Source organism: Lagopus muta, chromosome 2 (genome assembly GCF_023343835.1).
Source record: "Lagopus muta isolate bLagMut1 chromosome 2, bLagMut1 primary, whole genome shotgun sequence".
NCBI lineage: Eukaryota > Metazoa > Chordata > Aves > Galliformes > Phasianidae > Lagopus > Lagopus muta.
The window spans coordinates 43,261,915-43,286,704 of NC_064434.1; the positions used below are offsets into that span (position 1 = coordinate 43,261,915).

General features: G+C 45.7%; 1 protein-coding gene across 1 annotated transcript in view; it reads left to right on the forward strand.

The window, feature by feature from the left end:
* The first annotated feature begins 9,212 nt into the window (after positions 1-9,212).
* Positions 9,213-24,790, forward strand: part of NR2E1 (nuclear receptor subfamily 2 group E member 1) — a 29,629-nt gene continuing 14,051 nt past the window's right edge. The window contains exon 1 of the mRNA XM_048935715.1: positions 9,213-9,305. Within this exon, the coding sequence (XP_048791672.1) occupies positions 9,213-9,305 (93 nt within the window). The remainder of the gene's footprint in view (positions 9,306-24,790) is intronic.

Here is a 24,790-nt window from a genome sequence, read left to right on the forward strand (position 1 = left end):
GGGGGGGCGAGGGAGGCTGGAGGGAGTAGAGGTGGCTTTGTCTTGTCATTTAGAGAGGGGAAAAAAAGAAGCTAACAGTCAAGCCACTTTGTGTCACTGCCCACGTCAGCTCCCTTTGCACTGTGCTCCTCTCACACATCCCTGCAGCAGCCCCCAGCCAACCACCTTCATGCTTCGTGTCTGGCCCAGGAAGCCCTCAGGAGGGCCCAGAGCCTTCATGGTTCTGATTTCATTCTACAGGGGGAAGAAATCATGAATTAGAGGAGAAAGTACCAGAAGCATTGCAGTGTTGTGTCATGGGCCTGATCCTGGTCTGCTTGAATTCAATACAAAAAGGAAAGTCGTTCTATAACATGAGCAGGAGTGGAGTCAAATGGGTTCGAGCAGTGGAAAATGATCCTTCCCAAAATGTCCCACAGCCAATGGGGTGCAGGTCATGTCAGTTGTGTAACGGAAGCAACTTGTGTAAGGGAAGTCCCCACAGAGCAGGGATGGCTCAGGAAATGCAGGCGCAGAGCTACAAAGAGCATGGAAAGAAGAGGTAGATGGTTCTCCTCATCCTGACTTAAGTTCTGCCCCTAACTCAAGTTCAAAGTGATCTGAGGCAAGGAGGGGCACCCCTCAATGTGCAGCCCCAGAAGCTGCAGGGTGATGTCTCAAGGAGAAGCTGCCTCAGATTTTCCTATGGAGGAGACCCAGCAAGGGCTGGCAGCTCTTGCCTGGGTGTCATTTCAGCACTGCACTGATAAGATCAGTCATTGCTCTTGCTTTCAGACACAATGCTCCTATCAGCATTTCTTGGGGACTCTCAGGGCTTGCTAAATCCGTTAATTCCCTCAACCCGATGGCAGCCATAGAAGCGGTGGGCTGCCTCTTCCAAGAACATCCATACCACCATGGAGTAACAGCTTCACTGAAGCCATCCGAGCCCAGGCAGCACCACAGCAGATTCCTTCAACTTCCCTCCCCATCAATACAATGGGACCTAATTCCTGCAACACTTGTTTTTCTTTTTTCTTGAGGGGGATGCTGCAAGTTGTTTACTTGAGTAATAAGCGCACTGTATGCATTGTAAAAATGTGTTCTTGTCATTGCAGCAGATTAATGAATATGTGAATCACAGCTGAGAAGTGCCACTCTCACTGACTTCATTATGAGAAGGTAGCAGGAAACAAAAAGACACGTGTGCTAACTCATGGGCAGAAGTGCAGCACAAATTCTGTGCTGCAGGCCGTGCTAGGGCAGACTTTACATCTACTCCCCAAAAAGGGCTGACAACACAGATCACAGATATCTGAGGTTGCGGAAAGATGGGGATGCTGCATGCACCAGAAGTGATGCAGAAAAGGAGTTTGGAGATTTGACATCCTCCAGACAGGGCAGGTGCAGGGCTTCAAGGACCTAGAGATGCTGTATGCCCTTACCAATGGGAGAATCAGAGTCCTATCTGCATTTACTCGATGGCATGCAAAATGTAAAAGAGCCCGGTTCCATATTTCCCATCCTTCTCAGCAGGACAGTAGGAGAAAGCTGCACTCAGCAAAGGGCGTGGAGAATTCCTGGAGAATTTCTTCTCTCCCACTTAAATCTTCTCAGAATACTTAGCCCATGAGGAAGTTCTTTTTTCAGGTCACAAGAAGATAACCAGAACAGCCAAGAGAACCAAGTTCTGTGTCTGTAAGTATCCCTGCTGTGTGGCTGCGTGGCAGCGCCCTGCTCCTTGGGTGCACAGCACAATCTGGGGTGCCACAGTGAGTGGTGGGGCCATCCCAAGCCCGTTCCAAGCACCTTCCTGCTGTGCCAAACCATCACAGCTTCTGTGTAAATTTATTACACCAAGCACACAGCAGCTGTTTAATTGCAGAGAATTTAGGACAGGAAGTGAAGAATAAATCTGCATCCAATTGAATGTGCAGCGTGCAATTATCTGGAGCACAAATGGATAAATAACTAAAACTAATGTGTCTAGGAAAATAAAAGCACACATAGAGACACATGGTTGTGTGCGGAACGGCAGTGCCTCATTCAGGGAAACAACCCGTGCTCTGTGTTCCCCATCATGCCCCAAGTGCCTGTGTGGCTGCTGGCAGCCGCAGTGCGTGGCCGCTTCTCCCAAGTGCTGCAGAGTGTTCATAGCATCAGTTCTGCGATCATGGGGCTGGGACAGCAGGCAGAGGGCAATCAGCTTGTAAATCCAACACAGAGATACTGCAATGATTTCACTTGTGGATGCAGCATCCAGAAAGAGTGCTAATCCCCTCCCTGCATTTTCTGTTTTCTCCTCCACATACTTTTCAGCGGCTTGTATAATCGCTGAACACTCACATTAACACTGCAGACCCACTCCCAAAGCTGTGAGCTGCTCTTGCAGTGCCCTGAGCTCCCAGGGTTTGTTTCACAAACAACCCACATTAGAGGGAGAACTGCACTAACCCTACGCATCCCTCTTGTTGGCAGTTTAGTGAAGATCTAGGTAGATAGATAAATAGATAGATAGATCTTCACTAAACTAAACGAATATATATATATATTTGAATAAGAAGTAGATGGAGAGGATCAAAGCCCTTTCTCATTACTGGGTGGCTGAATGATGTTAGTGAGACCCGAGGAGATTGACTGTTTTGTGGGGAGATTAGCAGAATTCACATTGCTGCTGAATGAAAGGTGGAGGAGGCAGAAACCCTAAACAAGTGAATTCAATTACCTTTGAAAGGAATAGGGTAAATGAGGATCCTCTCCTTGGGTTTGCTCCAGGAAATATTTCTGAGAAGTTTGTTGAAGGAATACCAGTCAGCCAAAGCCTAATTTTGCTATTATGTAAAAGCTCCCCACTCCCTGGCAGCTCATGGTTTAGGAGTGCTTCCCTTGTTGTGTGTATGCTGTAGGCACGTCACCTCTCATTTAATCTTGGTTACAAATTATAGCACCCAGAGCATCTCGTTTGCACTTGGGCCATCATCTCACCAGGAACGCAAACCCAGCCTGAAGCCCACCTGCATCCCAGAATGGGTCTCTCCAGTCAGTGCCTCCAGGACTATGGGATGCTCCATGGGGAGTACTGTGGGCAATGGGAGGGCTGAAGTACTTTGGGTTGCATTAACACAGCCACCACAGCCTGGAATTCATGCTCTGGAGAGACTGGGTTTTCATTGTCATGTGTACTGTGTGCATTTGGTAAGCAATATGGCAGAACGGGAGCAGTGTTTCTTTAGCAGACTATTAGAGCATGGCCCATTCATTGATTGGGCAGTGGCCTCACAGCCCTGCTCAGGTGCCAGAACTACTGGGTGAAGAGCTGCAGAGGATGAAGTGTGAAACCGGTCTCTGCCCCTCACTGCCTCCTAGTCCTTTGGGAAGATTTAGGTTGGATGTCAGAGGGAACTTTTTCATTGACGGGGCAGTGAGGTGCTGGCACAGCTGCCCAGAGAAGCTGTGGGTGTCCCATCTCTGGAGGCACTCAAAGCCAGGTTGGATGGGGATCTGGGCAGGTGAGCTGAGGGGTGGCAGCCCTGCCAGGAGCAGGGGGGTGGAACAGGTGATCTTTGATGCCCCTTTCAACACAAGCCATTCTATGTTTTTATGACTCTGTGATTCATTATGATTCTCAGCTCATCCTGGCCCCTTGTCCCTTCCCACCGAGGCAGAAGGCTTCACATCTCCTTCATTATGAAAAGCACTTCAGTTGTGCAGTTTGGAGAAGCAGATAGAGAATTGAGTTGGTCACAACACAGGTAACCTTGAGGCTTCATTGCAGCTCTTTTAATACATTTGTACAAAACTTCCCTCTTCCTGGGACTAATTGTAGGGCTTTACAGGAGTTGTAAGGATGGCTGCCTCCTGAAGCGAGAGGATTGTGTAACTGAGCATGCTGCACTAATCTTGGGTTTGGGAGATGGTGCCAAAGGGTGGCTGTGCAAAGGGACAGCCTTCCAGCTGCTCTGAAGTCCACCTGGGAAAGACACATCTCTGTTTTTCTCCCAGCTCCCACAGCAAAACCTAAATCCAGAAAACAAAGTTGCTGGGAAAAACAGCTCCCTTTGCAGAGCAAAAGGGTGCTGAGAAGCCGAATCCGCAGCTGGGGGGAACTGGTGGTGTTCCATGAAAGTAAATGAAGCTGTGCTGATTTCTCCCAGCTGATGACGTGACCTACAGTCCTTTGCTGCATAATGTGTGCTGTGTGCAAGCTGTGTGCAGCCATGTGGCAGGCTCTGCCTTATCTGGGCTATTCCTGATCGTAGGAATTCAGGAGACTGAAAAACTTGGGCTTCCTTTTCTCCATTCCTGCTTCAATAAACCCTTACCCAGATTCTTCTTCACTCCTGTATGTTTAGTCTATCTCAAAAGTTTTATTATTGTACTTCTCTATTTGCTAAATATCTGTCAGTTAGAACACTTGTTTGGCCCAGAACTGAGCAACAAAGTTTTTTGGTAGCTTGTACCAAAACCATCACGGGATAGGTAACTTTTACCACATTTACGCCAATTTCCCCTTGTTCTCTGTGTTACAATGGCAGTTCTGCAGTACTCATAGATAAGTACAATTGTCAATAAGTTTTCTAGTCACTCAATGTTCTACACTCAAGGTGTGGTCTTTGGGAAATACATTTCTCTGGCATTCCTAATCCTATGTCTAGTGGCTTTGTGGTGCATGCTCCAGAAGCCTTTGCACCTGAATACCCTGTGAAAGTGGAGATACAATCTTTCCTCCCAGAGCACCTCTGCTGTTTTAAGGAGGGTAAGGTGTCTGCAGCCATCTTCAATACTGTAAGACATGGGGGTGACTACAAATCCTCAGTTTTTCTCCCATTTCCAGACCAGTTGCCTCTCAGAATTCCTCTCCACAAAGTCTCTAGATTATTTAGACCTTCACTGGTATTAAATCTTTGCCTTCATTTTTCTTTTTGTTAGAGAAGCCTCTCCCGCGAGGCTGTGCCCAGAAGAAGGCACCTCTTTTCAGAGCACCGCTCCTTTTAGGAAGCGCAGGCTCAGTGGCAGCCTTGATCTGATCCCAGGCTGGTTGTAAATGCCGTCTTTCTTAGCGGCAGCCCCGAGCGTGCCCAGAGCCATCTCAGAACAGCAGACAGGCTGAGAGGGACCTATTTTACAGTGACCGCTTCCAAGATCACTCGGTGTCAGCCAGAAGCCGGCACTTTCAAGTGCTGCCTACTGACGCAGTAGCAATGCCGTCTCCCGCCCTTCACCCTGCTCTTTGCTTCCACTGCCTCTTGCCAATTCTCCTTAAAGCCCCATATGGAAAACCAGGATGAACTGCCACAATATCCTAGGCGTTACCTGCTCAAGGCAATGGTTTCACATACGGTGGCACTATTTTTTTCAGCATATTCTGCTCTGTACTGTGTCATGCACTATCCTTGTCCTTGCTTACGCTTGTGGATGACACTGAAGTTGAAAGCACCATTAGGTCCCCTCAATACTTTTCTTCGGTGGACTGTGAAACACTTACCCAGATGAAGGGGGTCTGCTTAACACTTCAGTGCCTAAAGGTGAAACTTCAGCCTTGAATGATGAAGTAAAACCGGCGATTCCAAGACTCAGAGGAGCCAGCCTTAAACCTTCACCAGAGGCACAACTTCATAGGGCTTTTTCTTTAACTAGAGGAATTAAGAGATGTTTGAAAACAGTGCTCAACTTTTGCCTATTTTCTGCCCGCAGCTCACGATTTCTTGAGTGCTTGGAGGCCATTCAGTAGGCATCTGAGTCTCACAAGTAATGTTCTTCTGCAGGAGATGAGCTCATATGTACTGCCGCCCAGGAGCTGTCACTGCCAAGGTTTCTCACACCTTACGGCATGCCTCCCAGCTCTCTTTTACTGTCAGAAAACAGACTGTATAACAACACCTTCTTCTCTAATAAGTAAGGTCGCTTACTCTCTAGAGATCGAATGCCTTCAGCTCATCTGCATCATCCACACATTACCTTGGAAGCCATTGGTCCTCTCTTGTTGGAGCTAGGCTGTGGTTCAGACTGACCATCCACCACAGGCAGTGGAGCAGGCTGCACAGCACCCATTGTGGCCTCTCCTGTCAGCCCGTACCCACCCACAGCCTTATGCTCAGCTGGTGGCTGTGGTTCCCCAGGGTTGGTAACTCCTCACGCATTTGACCACAGCCAACCCAAGGGCTTTCACTGGGCACCAGTAGTTGCTCCCTTTTGGCCACACTTCCTGCTATCCTGAATGCAGTATTCCTCTACCTGCTCCCTGAACAGTTAGCAGGGCTGCTTCCCTTAGCAACCATTTCCCTTGTAACATTGCTTCAGATCTCTTCAAACCATCATCAGCAGGATTCCCATCCTACCTACCAGACTCTTTCTCACACTCAGTGTGTCCTGCAGCAATATCTCCTTTCACTACACAGTTTCACCCAAGCCCCATGGCAAATTCCAGCACTTCTCAGGATGGCTTTGGCCTCCTTTCACTGATCTCTGCAGGCTGGGCCAAGCCCAGCTGAGTCCCTCTAGATTGGTGCATTGCCAAAGCATCTTGGCAGCCCCTGCTGGAGGAGTGCCGGGAGGGACGGCTCTTCAGGTTCCCCCATAGCTGAAGCAGGTTCTTCTCTTCCCTTCATGCCAAGCCACAGCACACAAGACTAATTTGTGACTTCAAGCTGTATATCATGCCTTGAAAATGATGCAGATAATCCATTCTTTTTTGCATACTTTAGAAGTAAGGCTTCAGACTGGCTTTGTTCCTGAGAAATACTACTGATGCCCATTTTCTCTGCCATTGATTTGTGCTGCATATTAAATGCTGACATAAGGGGTTTCAGCTTTCCTCCTCACATTCTTCACTGCATTTTTTTTTTTTTTTTTTAAGTTTCTTATAGATCAGAATGGCTTGTCTGACTTCTTCCCTTCCTGCTTCTGCAGTTCTAACTGTGAGACTGGGCAACGGAAGTCTTCCCACAGCCTTAATTCCACATCAGGTTTCTGACTTTTCCAACTTTCTAATTTCCTTGTGCTGCTGGTATTTTTAGCTTTTTAAATCCTCACTACAGCTCTGCTTGGTTGGTAACCTCCAGGCTTGCCAAAGATTCCTTGGCCTCTCCTGTCCCCGGAAAAGCTGCTGGTCCTCAGCCATCTGGTTACTGGTTCCTTATTCATCTATTTTGAACCTCTTCCAGTTTCTGCTGCCCCCAAAAATTCTACCTCCAGTCTCAGGCCATCTCTCAAGCCTTTCAGTAAAGACTTCAGATGTCGCTTTAATCCCTTCAGCAAAGTCTCATGCTCTATTCTTGGGCCTTTAGACCTTATTTTAGCCATTTGTGATATCCTTGATTTCTGCAGGTTTTGTTCACAGAATTTCACAGGAAGTATCAGTGCATAGCAGAGCACAGCGTTCCTACTTTTCTTTCTCTGCTGGATACAGATCATTTGACATAACCTAGAACTGCATTTGCCTTCTTGGCAACCCTCTATCTGGTGTCTGATGGTCAGAGTGTGGTCAATGACAGAACAAGATTTTTTTCTACGCTGTATTTCTAAGAATTGAACTTCTGGTTCCAAACACATGAATCAGAAGGAGTTCTGCAAGTGCATTTTACACAACCGCAAATCGTATCTATTCTATTTGTGAAAGCCATCAGCTCTTCTTGATGAATGTTCCTGTCCTTCTCTGAGTAGATGATGGTTTTGTTTCACACACCCCATTCCACACAGAGGTTCATTAAATTATCAACTGGACATTCTTGAAAAACTCCAAGAATGTTTTTGCCTTTTCCTCCTGTTTTGCTCATCACCTTCTACATGCAGTTACAGTGAAATCTAGACATCCTAGCCTCCCTTTACTAAAAAAATACTTCTGTTCCAGCTACAGTACCCAGTTTCAAGGTTGAGCCTAACTCAGATGGAATTGTCCAGATCCCCTTTGCACTCCAAGGAGGGGAATAGGTATGTCTACAGCACAGTTCATCTCATCTTGATGTAAGGAGACTGTAAAAGGTAAAAAAAACAAACACGTTTTCCAAGTATTCCTGTGTACCCCTTGGATATAAAAGGACACTCAGGACACTGAAACAAGAGCAGGTACTATAAGAAGATGGGATTTTTAGCCACCCTAGTATGCCACCTTAAATTCAGGAACTCTTCCCTAGGCAGGGGCTGAAGCTCTCAAAACCACAGGATTGCTACTAGAAGACAAAAGTCAGTAGGAAAACATATGAAAATCCACAGTAACTCTTGAAAAGCTACTGCTGCTCTGTAATAAAAGAATAATAGTGTGTGGCACTCTTATAGTGCTTTATCTGGAGACCTCAGCAGCTACACAACGTGTGAGTTAGTTTGTCTCTTAGTTTAAAAGAGAAAAATGACCAGAACAGAGCTGTGGGAACACACAGTCACTCCAAGCCAAACCCCAGTTCTCTTTGAGCTGTTCAAAGCATGGCGAAGGCCTTGCTCATGGAGAATCCTTGCTGCACCTCCCTTTCACACAGGAAGAAGGACACAGACAAGCTGAATGATTGTGTGGAACATGCAGGAAGCAGCTTGGCATTTCCTTTCTGCTGCTTCTGTGCTCATAATTGCTTTCACTGGAATATATTAAAGTAATAACATACTAAGTAAAGGTTGAAACACCTTTGAGGGGGGGTGTCTTGAATTATAGCTTATATAAAAGATAAAATAATATCTACTGCAATGCAAGAAAGATGTAGACAATAAGGTCAAAGTGTACCCTGTGCATTTCAGGTTAACACTTGGTTCTAAAATGTAGTCATATTTTCTTGGTATGTAACATCTGAATACTTGGCAACTGAGAGATTCGTGCCAACAAGCAAAAGCTTTTAACCAGAATATGAAATGCGAGAATAAGTGCAGGATTTTTTAGTAACTTATTAGCGTCTAACAGCCTGAAACTGTGTGTGATTTCTCCTGAAGATCAGTCAATTAAAGTATTATTACTCCTTTTCTTTTCTTTTTTTTTAAATTCTAGCACATTTTGTGCCAAGAGGTACATAGAATATAGACCTCCAGACATCTGAACGTCTTCATTCCACATTTGTTAAAACCCTTAAAACAGTGCCTCCAGCCTATAGACTCCAGGACATCAGAGCAGGGACAACATGGCTTCAACGCAACCATTCTGGGCTGGGGTTGATCTTACCCTTACCTTCCTCCATTTGAAAGTGATGGCTTCTCACCTTCTAATGGAGCGCTGCTTTCCATGCTACGCTGCTTTCTTGGTTAAAGCACTGGACATGGTGCCTGTGGTTATTGTCCAGCACAAAGAGTTTGTTCAGCACAAAGGAAAAATGAAGCTGGTGAGGAACCCCATACCGCCAGTTCTTCCAGTAGGTTAAAAAATACATATGTTAAAAGGCCACGATTGTCCAACACTGTACTTGGAATTGTCCACAGCAACACCACTTTGGTACTGTAGTGGAAAAAAACAACAACAAAACAGAGTATAAAAAAATCTGAGGTCTTCAGAAAGGCCTTCAACTTTGAAGTGAATGTACTGGTGGAGAAATGAACGGTCTGTTGTGCGGACGGCTGTTTGCTCTGGTTGCTAGAAGCAGCCAGTCATGGTGCTAAGAGGGAAGGGAGTCAGATAGCATATTACCATGCCAAAGCACCAACCCTGCCTATGATGACTGCAATATTAACTCCCAGAGCTTCCTGCGGCTGAGCGGCAGTAAGCTTCGCTTGCCCCCTGCCCCCCACCCCCGAGCTTCCAGGTTCAATAAAGATTACATCATGGACAAAGTATGCCATGTAAGCCTGAGAATCAAAGCCGTCACAATCGGTGGCTGTTTAACTGTAATGTCGCTGAAACACACGCTCCCCCTACACGCACACACACTTTCCCCCCGCGCCCACCCGTCCCACCCCAAGCCCTCTGCTGCTCCTACGACTAAGGGTAGTATTACTGGGGAGAGGAAAATCTGATCAAAACTGTCGACCGCCGACTCCCAATTTTCTATGGATTCAATAAAGGCCACCTTAACGATTTCCCTAATTAATGGATGACATCTTTGGCTGGAGGAGAGGCGCGGTATTCTACTCTGCCTTAGTCTTTGTTAACCTTCTAATTAACTTTCGTAGGTCACCCAGGTCTCCCAAACCTAAAAGTGAAGAGAGCCATTGTGCTAGAAGCAGTAAACTTACTTTTTTTGCTGGGTACTTAAAAGGGAGAACAATTACAGGCAGGGAAAAATAACTGCGTTTAAACTCTTTGTGACTGCAGAGAATGCATAGGTCCCTGCCTTAGAAAATAATTGAAACACCTTTTATACCAATATTTGCATGCATAATAAACCAAATTAGCAAATATGCATCTAAATTCAGATGCAGTTTCAAATTGGTTTAGGGATTTGGGGGGGGGGGGGGGGAGGGTGTCTTTTTTTTTTTTTGGAATGTGAACTTCAGTGGGTCAACAAAAGGAATTGGATTTCTTGAGCAAATTGCAACTGCAACAGCTATCAGCTTTTAGCTGGCGCGATCTCAAGCAAAGAGTCTGGGTTAACAGTACACAAACTTGTAGCCTAATGCTATAAAATTGGGCCAGATTAATCCCTGTGGTAAGACTATTGAAGTCAATGGAATTGTATCAGAGATGAATTTGGTTCACTGGCTTTTGTGGAATCTAATATGAATTGACCATTGAGCTGAAGGCATCAAAGATGATAAATGCAGCCCTCTTTCAAACAGTCTGATGCAACCCAAAAAAGGGCAGGCAGAAGGCATTTAGGTTGGGTGGCCTTTTCTTCTGTCTACAGCTTTCTCAGGGAAATTCTGCCCTCATTCACGCCCATTGACTGAAGTCAATTAAATTATTTTAATAAATTGTAATTAAAATTCACAGCATACAATGAAAGATTGAAACTTCATAGCACAACTTGACTAATAAACCTGAAGTTAATTGCTTCTTGAAAGTAAAGATTGAGAGTGCTTCTTTGGCTTATGGGAGATACATGAAATTAATTGTTTGTAGTTTTCTCTGCTCAGCATAGAACAACAGAGCAGGATAGAAGAGAATAATAATTGCTCTCCACAACAAACCTACGGATGTGCATCCCTGCACAAATATTTTACTGTACAATCCGTATTCATGGACAGAATGTACTGAACTTTAAATTTACATCACAAAAAAAATCTAGGACAAAATAGCTTGGATATTTTTTGATTAACTGAGGAGAAAGCATGGTGATTAGAGAAGCCCCAAAATCAAGCTGCCTCCAGCCTTATCTCTCTCTGCCATTGGTTAACAATAGAAAATGGTCACTTTGATTCTATTTCTCAACTTTTACAAGGAGTAATTTTTTTTTAAAGTAACATTAAAAAAACAAAAAAAGGTTTTGAACTGATCAGATATGAAAGCTACAGGCATGCAACTTTCAGCACGCTAAGACAAAGTCTGAGTTGTCTAATAGCTCAATTCATTTTTTGATGGTTTGATTCTGCCACCATGTGTACATTTTCAAAGAGAATAATTGGCAGGTAAGATGGTGCCTACTGCTTCTTTGCACTGTTCTCCAATGTAGTGGTGCAAAGCATATTAATCATCCTCCCAGGTGTCCCTTCTGCATCCCAGGAAGAGCCTGGCCATGGTTACATAGCTCAGAGCAAATTTGAACTCTGTCACATTTCAGAAAGTGTCTTCAGTTAAATCTATCTCCTACAGTTCTGTCTGTGAAGTCCCAGAAGAGTTTTGGCATCATTAGGGTTCGGTTGTCAGGGGAAAACAATCAAACGGCACACACAGGGTAAGGATGGGGGAAAGCCACAGCCCGTCTTCCCTCCCCCTGGGCAGTTGAAGTACAAACAGAGGCCTGGTGCTCAACCTTGCTGTGACTGAGCACCATAACTGGGCAGTGTTTCACCTGGCTGTGCAGAGGACAGACATTCTGGGAGATAAACAAACCCTCAGCAATGACTCAGTATTGTGAGCTTGGTGACTCAACACTGAGAGTGCTCGAGGTCCCCAATATCAGGCTCTGCCTTGGGAGGAGTATTTGTGCGAAAGCAAGAGGTCTTCCTGGACAGCTGACATTGTTAACATTCTAAGGAAAATGGGATTAATTCTCAGGCATCAGCACAAACCTTCTGTGTGTCACAGAGCCAGAGATTCATTTCACCTGACTCTTAATTCCCAGATGGAGATATCTGCACATGAACCTTGAGAAATAGGATCCTTCAAGAGTTAGTGGAAGGGAAGCAGTCATAGCACTGCTAACCCAGAGGTGCCTGTTTTGGATGTTCAATAAAGACAGATGCACTGTGCTCCTGAAGAGTTTTTCCTTACTGGCTATGAAGAGCCCACGGACCAAACTTGGAATATCTGCATTTAGTTAGTACTGCAAATGTCAATTTTGTGGTCAGACGAGTCCCCCCCCCAATCAGTGTCTTTGCATTTCTACTTCCCATTTTATGAGATCATAGAATGTAGAATCATAAAGGTTGGAAAGACCACTGAGATCATCTAGTCAAGCCACCAGCCCACCCTTCCCATGCCCACTAACCATGTCCCTCAATGTCACATCTCCACGTTTCTTGAGTATCTCCAGGGACAGTGACTTTGCCACCTCCTTGGGCAGCCTGTGCCAGTGCATCACCACTCTTTCTGGGAATAAATTTTTTTCTCTATATCCATATTCAGGTCAGATAATAGTATTTTCTTTCTTCTATCCTTTGTCCCTTTTTTGCCCTCTTACACAGCAAAGTTCTTAAAGAGCATCACCAGGATTCACTTGGCAGGAATTTGACAGCTACTTTTAGGACATCTACTAAATAAGTCATTTTAGGATAAAATTCTCATAGAAAAAGAAAACACAATATCTTAGGAATAAATCATGAAAATGCTTTTTTCTCATCATAAACAGAAGTAAAGGTAATCAGTTCTGTGATTCAGCTTTCTAAAATGAGGCAAGTTAACTCCTCTGTTTATATAATACCAAGCACAACAGAGGGCTTGGTTTATGTGCTTTGTAGTACTGTTTTAACTGCATTTGCATCTTAAATAATCTAGTGGCTAATTAATTTGGAAAACCTAATTGACAATCAATAGAAGAACATCTAAGTCTTTTCCCCTAGTAATGAATATAGCAGACATTTTAAATCTTGTTAATGCAAGCTAAATAACTGATCCATAGAAATATTTCACGGCAACCAAGACGCTAATTGTCTCTCTTCTCAGCACAACACACAGGATTTCTGAGTACTCAGAAATGGTCTCAACTTTCTCATCCTCTGACCTGAAGTCATATTTCACAATCTGTGAAAGAGACAGTCGTTAGGTGCTGCTGCCTCCCTCTAGCTCAGACCAATCTTTTCTGGAGGAAATAATTGTTTTTGCCAGATAACCTTGCAGAACTTACTACTGTGCAGCTAAATTTAATTACTTTCAGCTTTTATCCAGAAACAACAACACTTTTGTACAAATGACCATGAAGAAGTGTTATGGGCAGAGAATATAAACCATGGCTCCCCAAATCCCTTTAATTGCCACAAAAACAAACATTTTGAGGTGAAATTGGTAGCGAGGTCCTGAGCACATGGCTCTTTTTGTCCAGCTGCCTTCATGGGGTTGAAGCCGGACCTCAGGACTGCCATTGTCCCAACATCTGGATAGGAATGGCACCTGGCCCATTCCCAGCCCTGAGGGGTTGGATGAGCTGGCTTTGCAACCCAGGGGGCTCACATGGGCATTCTCCACACTGAACTTTTCTCGGTGGGGAAACTCATAGACTCATCAAAACCAGAGATGTCAGCCGCAATCCTCTACAAGTTTAGCATGAGCTCATTCTCGAAAGAGGCTGTATATAAAGCAGAGCAAGCTGCACATTTGTTGCCTCTTCATGGCTTCTGTACCCAACATGCTTAATTTACATGAAAAACAATAGTGCCTCATCCTACCTGGCAGCCTGCCCCAAAAGAAGGAAGCTTGATTGTCTCTGATCCATTTGACATCACCAAAAGCTAATCAATGCTGGGTGTTAGGGTTGCTGAGATGCTCTCCTCCCTGCTGGACTATTGGTCAGCACACTTGTGTTCCTTGCAGGGCAGCTGATCCCTGGCTCCTCATTACCCCAGAGTAACTCAGATACACCTGTGCCTTTCACAGTTAGTAGGGAGGGAAGTGTATCTCTTTGGGATGTCAGCTCTTACAGGGATACAAGGATCCCAGATTTAAAGCGTCCAAAGGAAGAATTTCCAATATTCCTCTGGATGTCAAGAGCTAGATCTGTTCATTACACTTGTGGCCATTTATACCATATGCTAGCCAGAATGCAGAGCTTACTAGCTGTAACTTAAGCCTCTTTCTGCGTAGGGGCGATGAGGAGAACAGCACTGCTGCTGTTTTAATTGAAGAATGTCCTTTCTACTTCCAGATTACATAGGCGGAATTGGGACAGCTGGTTGTGGAAACCCTTGTCACCATATCTGAAATCAGATTAATGTGTTAGAATTCCCGATACGCAACAGCATTGCTGTTCACTTTGTCTCACTGTGAACTCCATTCTGTTCTCCAGCTGTGATGCTGATTTCTTTCTCCTCTCTTTTCTCAGCAACTGTTCCATAGAGTGTTCCTGGCAGCCCTTTCTCTTCCTCCTCTTTTTCATCAATTGGGTTTCTCCTGTTGCTCTTGCTGCTTGAGTCCTATTTGCCAGCTGTAAGATAGTTGCTGACCTCCCTGTATGGCTGTTTCTGCCTCTTGCACCTTGTGGACCTTCCAGTTACCTTTTGACTACTGCTCTGAATTCTTTGTCTTGCTTTGTCCTCCCTTTAGCACATCAACCTGATGGGCTGATTATAGGCCTGATTATAGGCCTGATATACCTGATTATAGGCACCCGTAACTCTCCTCTCAGATTCCCTTTTTCTCCCATACCCACTGACCACTAACTGCCAGCTCCCACACTGCCTCACTTCATCCTTGCAGAGGCTCTGATGAACGTCTTTGAATCCTTGAATTCACACTCTGCATCTTTGCTTTTCTCCTCGGGAAAAAACAACTCCTTTCTTCATCCACTCCCTGTCAGAGTCCCTTCAACCTCCTCCCATCCCTTCTCATTCTTTGCTTAACACATTTCTTCTCTGGAATCACCAGCATGCTCTTTCTATGGAGCCCCTCTTCCTCTGTTTTCAAATAAGCCTCTGAAGTCTCTGCAAAAACAACCCTCCCCTACATACCATTATGCCTTTCTCATCTCCTTTACCTCTTATGCTTTCAAACGACTGGTTTACTCCCATTCTCCTGAACTCACCTCTCTGACACTCAGCAGTCTGGTTTTCAGCCACTTCACTCTGCAGGAATTGCTCTCTCTAAAATCTCTAATGATGTCCTTCCAGTCAATTCTAACTGCCTCTTCTCCAGCCTCTTTCCCTTTGATTTTTTCCAACACCTTTGACATTTCAAACCATTCCTTCCCTTGGAGTTCCCCACAACTCAGCTGCTCTACTGAAAATTGCCATCTTTAGTTTTAGGAGAGGGTGGTAGCTGACGGCCAGAAGTGTAAGAATGAGGCCACAATGAAAAGGATAATTCTTTGTATTGTCTTCTGAACACTAATGAAGTTTCTCTTAGGAAACCATGTTGGACGGACCCAACGGTAAGGCAAATTGGAGATGGATTTATTTTGAATTATATATGGGTACACAAAACAGACAGAAAAGAATCAGACTGGGAAAATAACAGGCTTTCCAGTGTCAGTTAGCTGAAAGTCAAAGAACATCATGCAGAGCAAAAGCAAATGCTGTGGTATAGTGAAGGTCAAAGTCAAAGGTTAAAGGTGTTTTTTTATTTAAATCCTATAGCTCGGCAATGAAGCCAGGAGCTCTTTACAAGCTAGACTACTTTTGCAAAGTTACATAGCTAACACGATCAGATGTTCCTACTGTTTTGCTCTGACTGTACAACTTTACACAAAATTTTTTCACTTTAAAAGCAGGTGGAATTAAATCCATAATCAGTATATGCAGACCTTAAAATCAGAAGTTCATTCTCACAGCACAGAGACATGTAACACAGGAGAGTTAGCATGAACTTCACATCAAACCGGGAGATTACAACTGCTTCACTCTGTCCCCTGCTACTCTGGTTTCGTGCTCTGTTTGCCTACTGTACAGTGTGCACACCCTCTTTCCTGATGAGGTTAGAATAGGTTGCAAAAAATGATGTTTAAAAAAGGTGGAATTAACTTTAACTCTTAGATGCTCTACTCCTTCCACAGTGTGTCAAAGCAATTAGTGAGTGTCAGATCAAAGGGTTTGCTCTGCAGACAGAAGAGAAATAGAATCCAGTGTAAGATGTCCCTCTGCAAGGACAAAATATATGCAAATAAATTGCAGGTAATTAGGAGATCTGATACTATACCACCGCCAGCAGGAGAGGGTCAGCAGTTACATTGATAATAGCCTCTTTCTTGTATTTAGGGATCACTTTTTTTCCACGAGAAGAGCTAAATATTGATTAAGCGATATTGCAAATACCACATGATTATCAAAGCAATTACAGGGATTAACTTCCTAAAATGTTCCAGCGTAACCTCAGCTGCAGAAAGCGTGCCAACATGGTAATGACTATTAACATCCCTATGAATCAAAGTAATCCCCTGGGTTTGTTGGGTTTGGTTTGTTGTTGTTTTGGTGGTGGTGGTTTGGTTTTGTCTCCAATTCTGATTGCTCCTATGTATGTGGTACTTTTTACAAGCACATGGGGTATAGCACTGAGGAAGCTCATTCTGCTTGCCTGGAGGCACCTGTGTTGTGCTGGGGGAAGACCAAGGCCATGCGAGGTGGACACAAGACATCTAGTTGTGTTGCTCACTTCCACATGAGAACGCCATCAGTGCTAGAATGAAGAAGGGACCCTGCCATTCACAGTACGCCATGCGGATATGCCGACCTGAATCATACCCACAGTCTTGTTTCCTGACAGTGCAATCTACCCAAGGACTGAATGCGCTGCAGCCACCTTAGAGAAGCTTATCTCCACCGAACAAGTGCTCAGACTGAGGCCCAGCACACAGAGTCCAGGCTTCTGGGCATCTCCCAACCCCCAGAGCCCACACTTGGATTCGTGCTGATGGGGATGGATCACTTCTGCTTTCCATTTTCCCCTCCTCACTCTTCTCGTAGGGGTAGAAGAAACTTAAAAGCATGGGAGAGACAGACAGAGAGAGCATGACGCCCTATAATCCAACAAGTCAACTTCCCGAGCTCAAACATGAACTGATTTTTTTTTTTCTTCCCTCGCCTTATAAAAAAGAAATTGACTTTTGTTTGGAGTTTGTGAAAAGTGGGACTCGGGGCCCAGTCAATGGGGCTCCCCGCGGCGCGGGCTGAGTGGAGCCATCTCGAACCAGTCAGCCGCGGCACCAATTAATCCGCTCTTTGTCACAGCCCCGGCCTCAGCAGCAGCGGCAGCAGTAGCAGCAACACATTTGGCCATTGTTCAGACCTTCATGCAACGGGATTTACCCTTTCAAAGAGGCAGTTTTGTCCCAAAGAGTTCGAGCGGAAGTTTCTCACTGACAATTTGCCCCAAATAGATAGATTTGTCAGCAGCAACCTTTAAAAGCAAAAAGCCATGGAGGGAAAAGGGGAGAAAAAGAAGTGTGGGGGAAAGAGCAAGGGCATCCTTGTCCGTCTGTCTGTCTGTCTGTCTGGGAGTCTGTCATGAGCAGGTGGGACGGCACCAGGCCTGAGATGCAGCAGGGCACAGTGGCGTTGGTGGGGCTCAGTGTTATAAGGCAGATGCAGTGAGGGAGCTAACAAGTTCCTGGGCAGTTGTATGGCTGCACTGACTTCTGAAAGTCTTTCGGGGAGCTCCTTTTACATGGCTTTGTCATATCCGCTACGTAGCACCGTGCCAGCCTGGAAGGGCTTCCCAGCCTAGGGGGGCTGCTGGTGGGACAGCTGTGGGAGCAGCAGGGCTGGATCCAGACCTGTTACCAACACCAACATTATACCAACCTTTTGTCACCAGAATGGTGCATTCCCCACACACAGTGCCCTGGGGCCCATAACCTAGGCAGAAGCAATCCCTTGGCTATTTCTTGCCACCATAGCAGTGCTGCTGTGGTCCTTAAGGACGATCTCTGCTGTGGGCTGCAGGGACCATTTGCATGAGCTGAGCGTGTAATGAAGCCCTCCTGGGAGCACTGGAAGTTCTCTCCCCAGCCAGGCAGCAGCAGGCCCATGTGCTCTTCTGGCAGCAGGAGGTAGCCCTGCCTCCTGACAGGCTGGCATCTCTGTGACACAAATTTGGGCAACAGCAAGAAATATGCCTAATCACACCTGTGACTCCATGTCCCATCCTGTTACACCCATTAGGGTGACCAGCAGGATTCTGGTAGTTCCACAGAGCTGAAAACTTGTGCTGTGCCCTGGGAAAGCCCAATACACAGGCTATCTTCTGCCTTGGCCTCCTAGACCATGAGCATAAGCTGTCCTGCCCCAAAGGCAGCAAAGAAGCCAAATTCTCAGCAGAATGAGCAGTTCTTCTGCAGCAATGCTGTTTGTCTTCTGATATTTGGGCAGTTTGAATTCCCAAACAAAGCTGAGGAAATCCAGTTTGCTGAAGTAGGGCTGTTGCAGTTTTCTGACTGAAAGGAGGGGCATGAGAGATGGATGCATGGCAGCTATACAGCCCCAAAACTTTGTGGTGAGCTCAGGAATCTCCATTGCCTGGTGACAGGCAATCCAGCTCTTCTGTCAGACTACTTTGTCTCGCTGTATCTTAAATGGATTTGATCTACATTTCTCAAAGAACCTCATTGTTTGAGTGCTGCCCTGCCCAATGGTGTTTATTTGATGGCCTTCCCAAGGCATTTCCTGAGAGACACAAGAAAAATGAAGGCCAAGTTCAAACTGACAGCAAAAATGTCATCAGCCTGCTTTATACCCACTCTGTCCCCCTAAGCCTGCCTACACCTGCGCTTTGAATTGGAAGAGAGTAGAAGTGGCTGTAACCTAATTACAAATCAGCCAGGAGGGCTTCCTTGCAATTAGTTTAGGGCAGTTCCAAGCAAATAGGCTTACAGCAAAACTGGGAGACACTGAGATAGAAATGAAACACTGAGGTCCATGCTTGAAGACACCAGAGAGCGTCTCATGTTCTGGGTGGCCTTCAGCACAGGGGACAAAGTTCAATAGACAGTTGCAGTGTTCTCAGCTGCAGCAGGCAAATGGATGCCCTCAGACCTTCCACATCTGCACAGGAGATTAAAGGGACTGTAAGAGTAAGCACAGACATAACTTGCAATGGTGCAAAGCTCCAAGACGGGCTAGAAGTCAAGCAGTGTAATTGCAAATACGTTCTAAGACAGTTTTCTCCAGAAAGTTCAGGCCCATGTGGCATCTCTCCTGTAGAGACCTCATTTGTTTGACTCTCAGGAATGCAGAAGTAACTTAACACCCATGTTCTTCCCTGGCATGGGAAGAACACTACTACCAGAGACAATGACATTCCCTAGGAAGCTTAGTTGTCCCACCCTTAATCCCTTCTCATGTCTGGCCCTCAGCATCAATCAGATCAACAAGGTTCCCACGGACAAAGCCCTCCCTCTTCCTCAAGTAGTGATTTTCCTCATGATGTTTTTGGTCATATCCAGAAGAAAAATCCAGCATCTGTATGTATCAAAAGATATCCTGAGATACAGCATGTTTACCAAGTGCCCAAGCGAACAGAAGAACCCAGGTCCTCTGTTTATCTGTCAGCCTCGTGACAGCAAAAGCACTAGGTAGACTTTAGCAGCATCAGCCAACACTGGCTGCAAAGACAATACATAGAAAATGCCAATAATTATCAAACAAGTGCTCTGACAACACAAAATTGGTTAATTAACCATACAGTGGATTTTTAAGTAATTTCTCATGGGCGTTTGCAGCCAAATTGTAATATTTGGATCACCTTCAAAGTTTCCTTAACATGATGATTTAACATACAGTATAGTCTCTGCACTTGTAATTGAGGTAAAGGCACTGTTGAGAAACAGTCCGTGCATTGAACTTCTGCAGCTAGTAACCAAGTTACCTACCAGAGCTACACAATTTGCTTTGCCAGCATTAGCACTGCCTCAGAGCTGAGTAACTGCAAGAAGCAGTTCATGCAAACATGACTGGCTGTTGCTACTCTACACATACTGCTCCATGCTGAACTGCCACCTGTGCCCATCCTCTGAATCTTGGACTAAATGCTCCAGTTCTTTTCACTCTGCATTGTAACACAAAGACTGATGCCACGAGGTAAAGTTTTGTCCAGTAACTCCCAACATATCTTCCTCTGATATATATTTATTTATGCAAGCCAGTCCTCAGGAAAAAGAGAGACGTGTGATTGTTGGATCACATCTCACCAAAGAGATACCTTCTCCTGTACCCACCCACTTGGAATCCGCTGATGCTTCCAGTGCTGCAATGTTCGTGTGACAACTGCAGTATAGTTGCATCTGGCAGAATCATGTGGGGACACCACTGAAAACATCTTGAAGTCTTTTTTTAAAGCACTTGGAGCTTGGGATCCCTGGGTCGATAGTATGCAACCACCCCACAGGGCAGAAAGCAGTGAGAACCACAAAAACACTGCGAGTTGAAGTATATTGTATGTGAGCAGGTACCTGCAGCTCTGATTGTTCGTGACGGATTTTGCAGCTGTACGTGAGCAATCCTGCTAAAGCACACTAAAGCTGTTTCATATGGAAGATGGAAGACTGCAGGATCAGAGTCTGTCTCTCAGTGATATGTTTTCATCTGACTGTGTTACTTGTTCAGGTAGAACAAGCGGAAAATACTGCAGTAATGATTTTGCAGGGGATTGCGGCAGAGCTCTGCTTTCTTCCTTTCCTGGAGCTTAAAGTGCTGATTTTGCTACGCAAACTCAACTCACTTAAGAAGTTCAGTGCCCTATCCTCAACAATTTCTGATGTTTTCAAATGGCAGAAAATCCCAACTAACCTCATCATAAATCTAGTTAGTTTCAGAGTTGACACATGCTGTGATCTTCTCTGTTTGGACTTGCAAGTAATTGCTCTACCCACAAAGATATTCTGTGACCTATATTTTAGGAGGAAGGAGATAAAGCAAGCGTGCCTATAAATGCCATAGACAGTCATACAACTATTCATCTTTTTGTGAAATCTCTCTGCACCGACTGACTCAGTACGTTCAGGCAGCACTGAATGCTATATGCTGACTCAATGCTGCATCTGGAAATATTTATTTTTGTTGGTTCTAAATTCGTTTCCCTAAATAGATACCACAGATCTGGTCTCCAGCCAATATCAAGAGACATAGCTGAATGGAAGTCAATAGAGCCGAGCTATTCTGCTGCCAGCTAGAAATATGTTTTCTTCCGAAGAACGTTCATTGCTGCCATTACACAGAGGATTGTGCCATTGCCTCGAAGGTCAGCTTGTAAATAGGCTTCTGCAAGCAAAACTTGGGAAGCCAATCTACCACAAAAATGATTACACTCGAGTATTATCAATCAGAATCACAGCTGCGGCAACCCTTTGGTTTAGGATTTAACCAGAGATATTCATTTAATGGATCAGTAGCTTGATTTTTAAATATCATAGCATAGCTCCATGATGCATTTGTGCCTTGTAGCAGCATTGACAATAAACAACCATTAAAGTACAGAACTGATTTATTTAAGGTTTTCTTTCATTGAGATAATGATCTTTGTCCTCACAGTCAAACTGTTAGCTAGTTGTGCCTTTAACTAGCTGGGTCTCAGCTGGCTCCAGCATTGATATTACCTTTTGTGTTCTTGTCAGTAAAACTAAAATGAGGTTGTTCCCCTCTAAATTAAATTGCAGCCGCTGCTACATTGGCTTATTACAACACTTTGATTTATATCTAACTAGCAAACTAACAAATAAGTCAACTTACTAACTAGAGCTGCTTTGTTAGGCACTTGTCTCACATTGTCTAGATGGGATCAGGTACCAATGTAGGCGTATAAGCCAAGCCTGACATATCCCTTTCAAAAGCATGAGTGATTAATGGGGCATTTCATCGCTGCAAGTGAACTCAAGCTTGTTCCACCCCTGAATAAAAGTACTGAGAGAGAGTGCAATGACTTGCATGAATTCTCTGCCCCAAGTCTCTCTCCTAGGTGCAGTTTCTTCCTGCTATTCCACACAAGGGAGCTTTGCAAATATGTTATCCTCAGATGCACATGAGGAAATAGAGATATATGGTCACTGTTTATTACAGTCACTGACCTCTCTTACCAAGCACACACACACAAAGGAGAAACTCAGCACCGTTTTCTCTGTTATCTGCAAGGAAAAAAAGGTCATGTCTGACTTTCTGCAGCATTGGTAACTCAAGGATGAGCTGAGAGCAACTCAGGTGAAAAGGCTGCCAGAGGTAACAGTGGTGCCTTCTTTTCAGTGAGCAGTAGCTGAACGTGTAGAAAGTCACTCCCAGTGGCTGCAGGAGCGTGGTTTCACTTTTCAGGGGATGTACAAACAGGAGGAAATACTTCCTGAACCAGGAGAGAGGGAGAGTTTACAAGACAGTCTTTTAATTGGATTATCTTTCTGCTTCTCAGATTTTTACCTTTTGGAAAAATGCCTTGTTTTGCCCCTGGGCACTTTAGTACAGCAAGACCATGGAAGTTCATACTCAAGATGTATTTCGTTTTACAGAGTTTCTCTGTCAGACAAGACCAAGGTAATAATTCTGAAATGCCATTTCTACCAGTGGTGCGAAATGAGCAACCCCAGAAGTGTCTCAGCTACCTCCATAAGGAGGAACATCAGGTGAGGGAGTTTCTTAGACAGCTGGCTTAGAAGAAAAACCACTACACAAAATGATTTTTCTCTCCTCTCCCTCTCCTCTCCTCTCCTCCTCCTCTCCTCTCCTCTCCTCTCCTCTCCTCTCCTCTCCTCTCCTTTCCTCTCCTCTCCTCTCCTCTCCTCTCCTCTCCTCTCCTCTCCTCCTCCTCCTCTCCTCTCCTCTCCTCTCTCTCTCTCCTCTCCTCTCCTCTCCTCTCCTCTCCTCTCCTCTCCTCTCCTCTCCTCTCCTCTCTCTCCTCTCCTTCTTACCCTTCCTTTTTCCTTTCCTTCCCTTTCCTTCCCTCCCACCCTCCTCTTCCTTCTCCTGTTCACTGAAGATTTCTTAGCTCTATACCCAAAGAACAGAGACCATGCAAAAGGGAAAGGCAGAAGGAATGATACATTAAGGCCAGGTCACACTCAGAGTTTCTCTTGCCATTCAGACACCAACAGAAGAAGAGATAACAGAGGCTGTGACACAAAATTGAGAACTGTCGCCACCGCACCCTTGCAGCAACAGTCTGGAATCCTGAAGAAACTTTACGTAGGAGGAATGCTGCTGTAGCACAGGTGGTGGCGGTTTGTACTTCTAAGGAATTATGAGGAGACAGCAAATGTTAGTGCACTAGCATCTTTTGTATAGAGACATTTCTGAGATGTGATTTAACAGGACAGAAAAGGAAGGGAATAATAATAATAATAATAATAATAATAATAATAATAATAATAATAATAATAATAATGCACAGTGCAGTTGCTCACCATCCATTGACTGATCCCCAAGTGAATCCCCAAGCAACAGTCCCCTCCCATTCACCTTCCCCCGTGTTACAATCTCGCACGGCCTCTACACGGTATAGGACATTCCTCTGGCCAGTCTGGGTCCCTCCTTCTTCCTTCTGTCCCCTTCTGGTGCCTGTGCACGCCGAGCCCCTCCCTGCATGGCAGCACGGGGAGCTGAAACGTCCTTGATCTGTGCTGCGCTGCTCAGCAACAGCCAAAACATCAGTGTGTCACCAGCGTGATTCTCATCAAATCTAAACCACAGCACCATGCAGCTACTAGGAAGAAAGTTAGCACTTTTCCAGTTGAAACCAGGATGAGGGCTGTCCATAGAGCCAGAGATGTGCCTTGTGGGTGCGGGACACACACGGGGCCAGGTTCGGGCTCTGCTGCCACGCAGTCCCTCTTCGGACTGCAAACCCTGCTGATGCGCTCCTCTCCTGTGGTGCTTCACACTTCGCTCAGGAAGGCAAACCTTCACGGGGAGTGACCACCCTGCCTGCATCCCTGTTCCGCCCGTGTTCCGTGGTTTTGCTTTCTGGGATCCCCCTGAGCAACGTCCGACGACGTGCAGCCGCTGCTCTTCAGCCCTGTCCTCGTCCGAGGTTCTCTCCGTGCCCCGGTGCGACGGTCCCACGGGTACAGACAGCTGCCGTCCGAGCGCTCCCTTCCTCCCTCAGCTCGCCTTTTGCTCACCCTCTCCTTCCCAGAGGGAACCGTAGGGAAAATGCGGGAGAAACGGGACCTCTATCCCTCCTTGCTCCTCCTTTTGTCTCCTTTATTTTTTTCTCTCTCCCCCCCCCTCCCTCCTTCCTATGTATGTATGTATGTATGTATGTATTTATTTATTTATCTATTTCTTCGGGTCGGGGTCGCCGTTAGGGACGGGGATGGCGGGAGGCGCGGAGCCGCTCGGAGGTTCACGACCACCATCGGCACCGACCCCCCCCCCCCCCCCCTTCCCTGCCCCCTCCCCGCCCGGTGACGTCACGCGCCGCCGGGATTTGGGGGGGACGCGCGGGAGCGCCGTGGGCGGGGGGCGGCATCTCCCCTCCCCTCCCCGCTTTGCTGTCACCGCGCCGCCGATATTATAGGGCCGAGGGCTGAGGTTTCGAGCGCCGAGTCAGCGGTGTAATGAACTTCTGGAAACCTTTCCCTTTTTCTAGCGTTCACTTTCTGAGAGGCTGAGACTGCCTCCTCTGACGCCTTTTCCCCCTGCCATTCTTTCGCCGGCTCTGATCTCCTGCTCCGCGCGGAGCCAG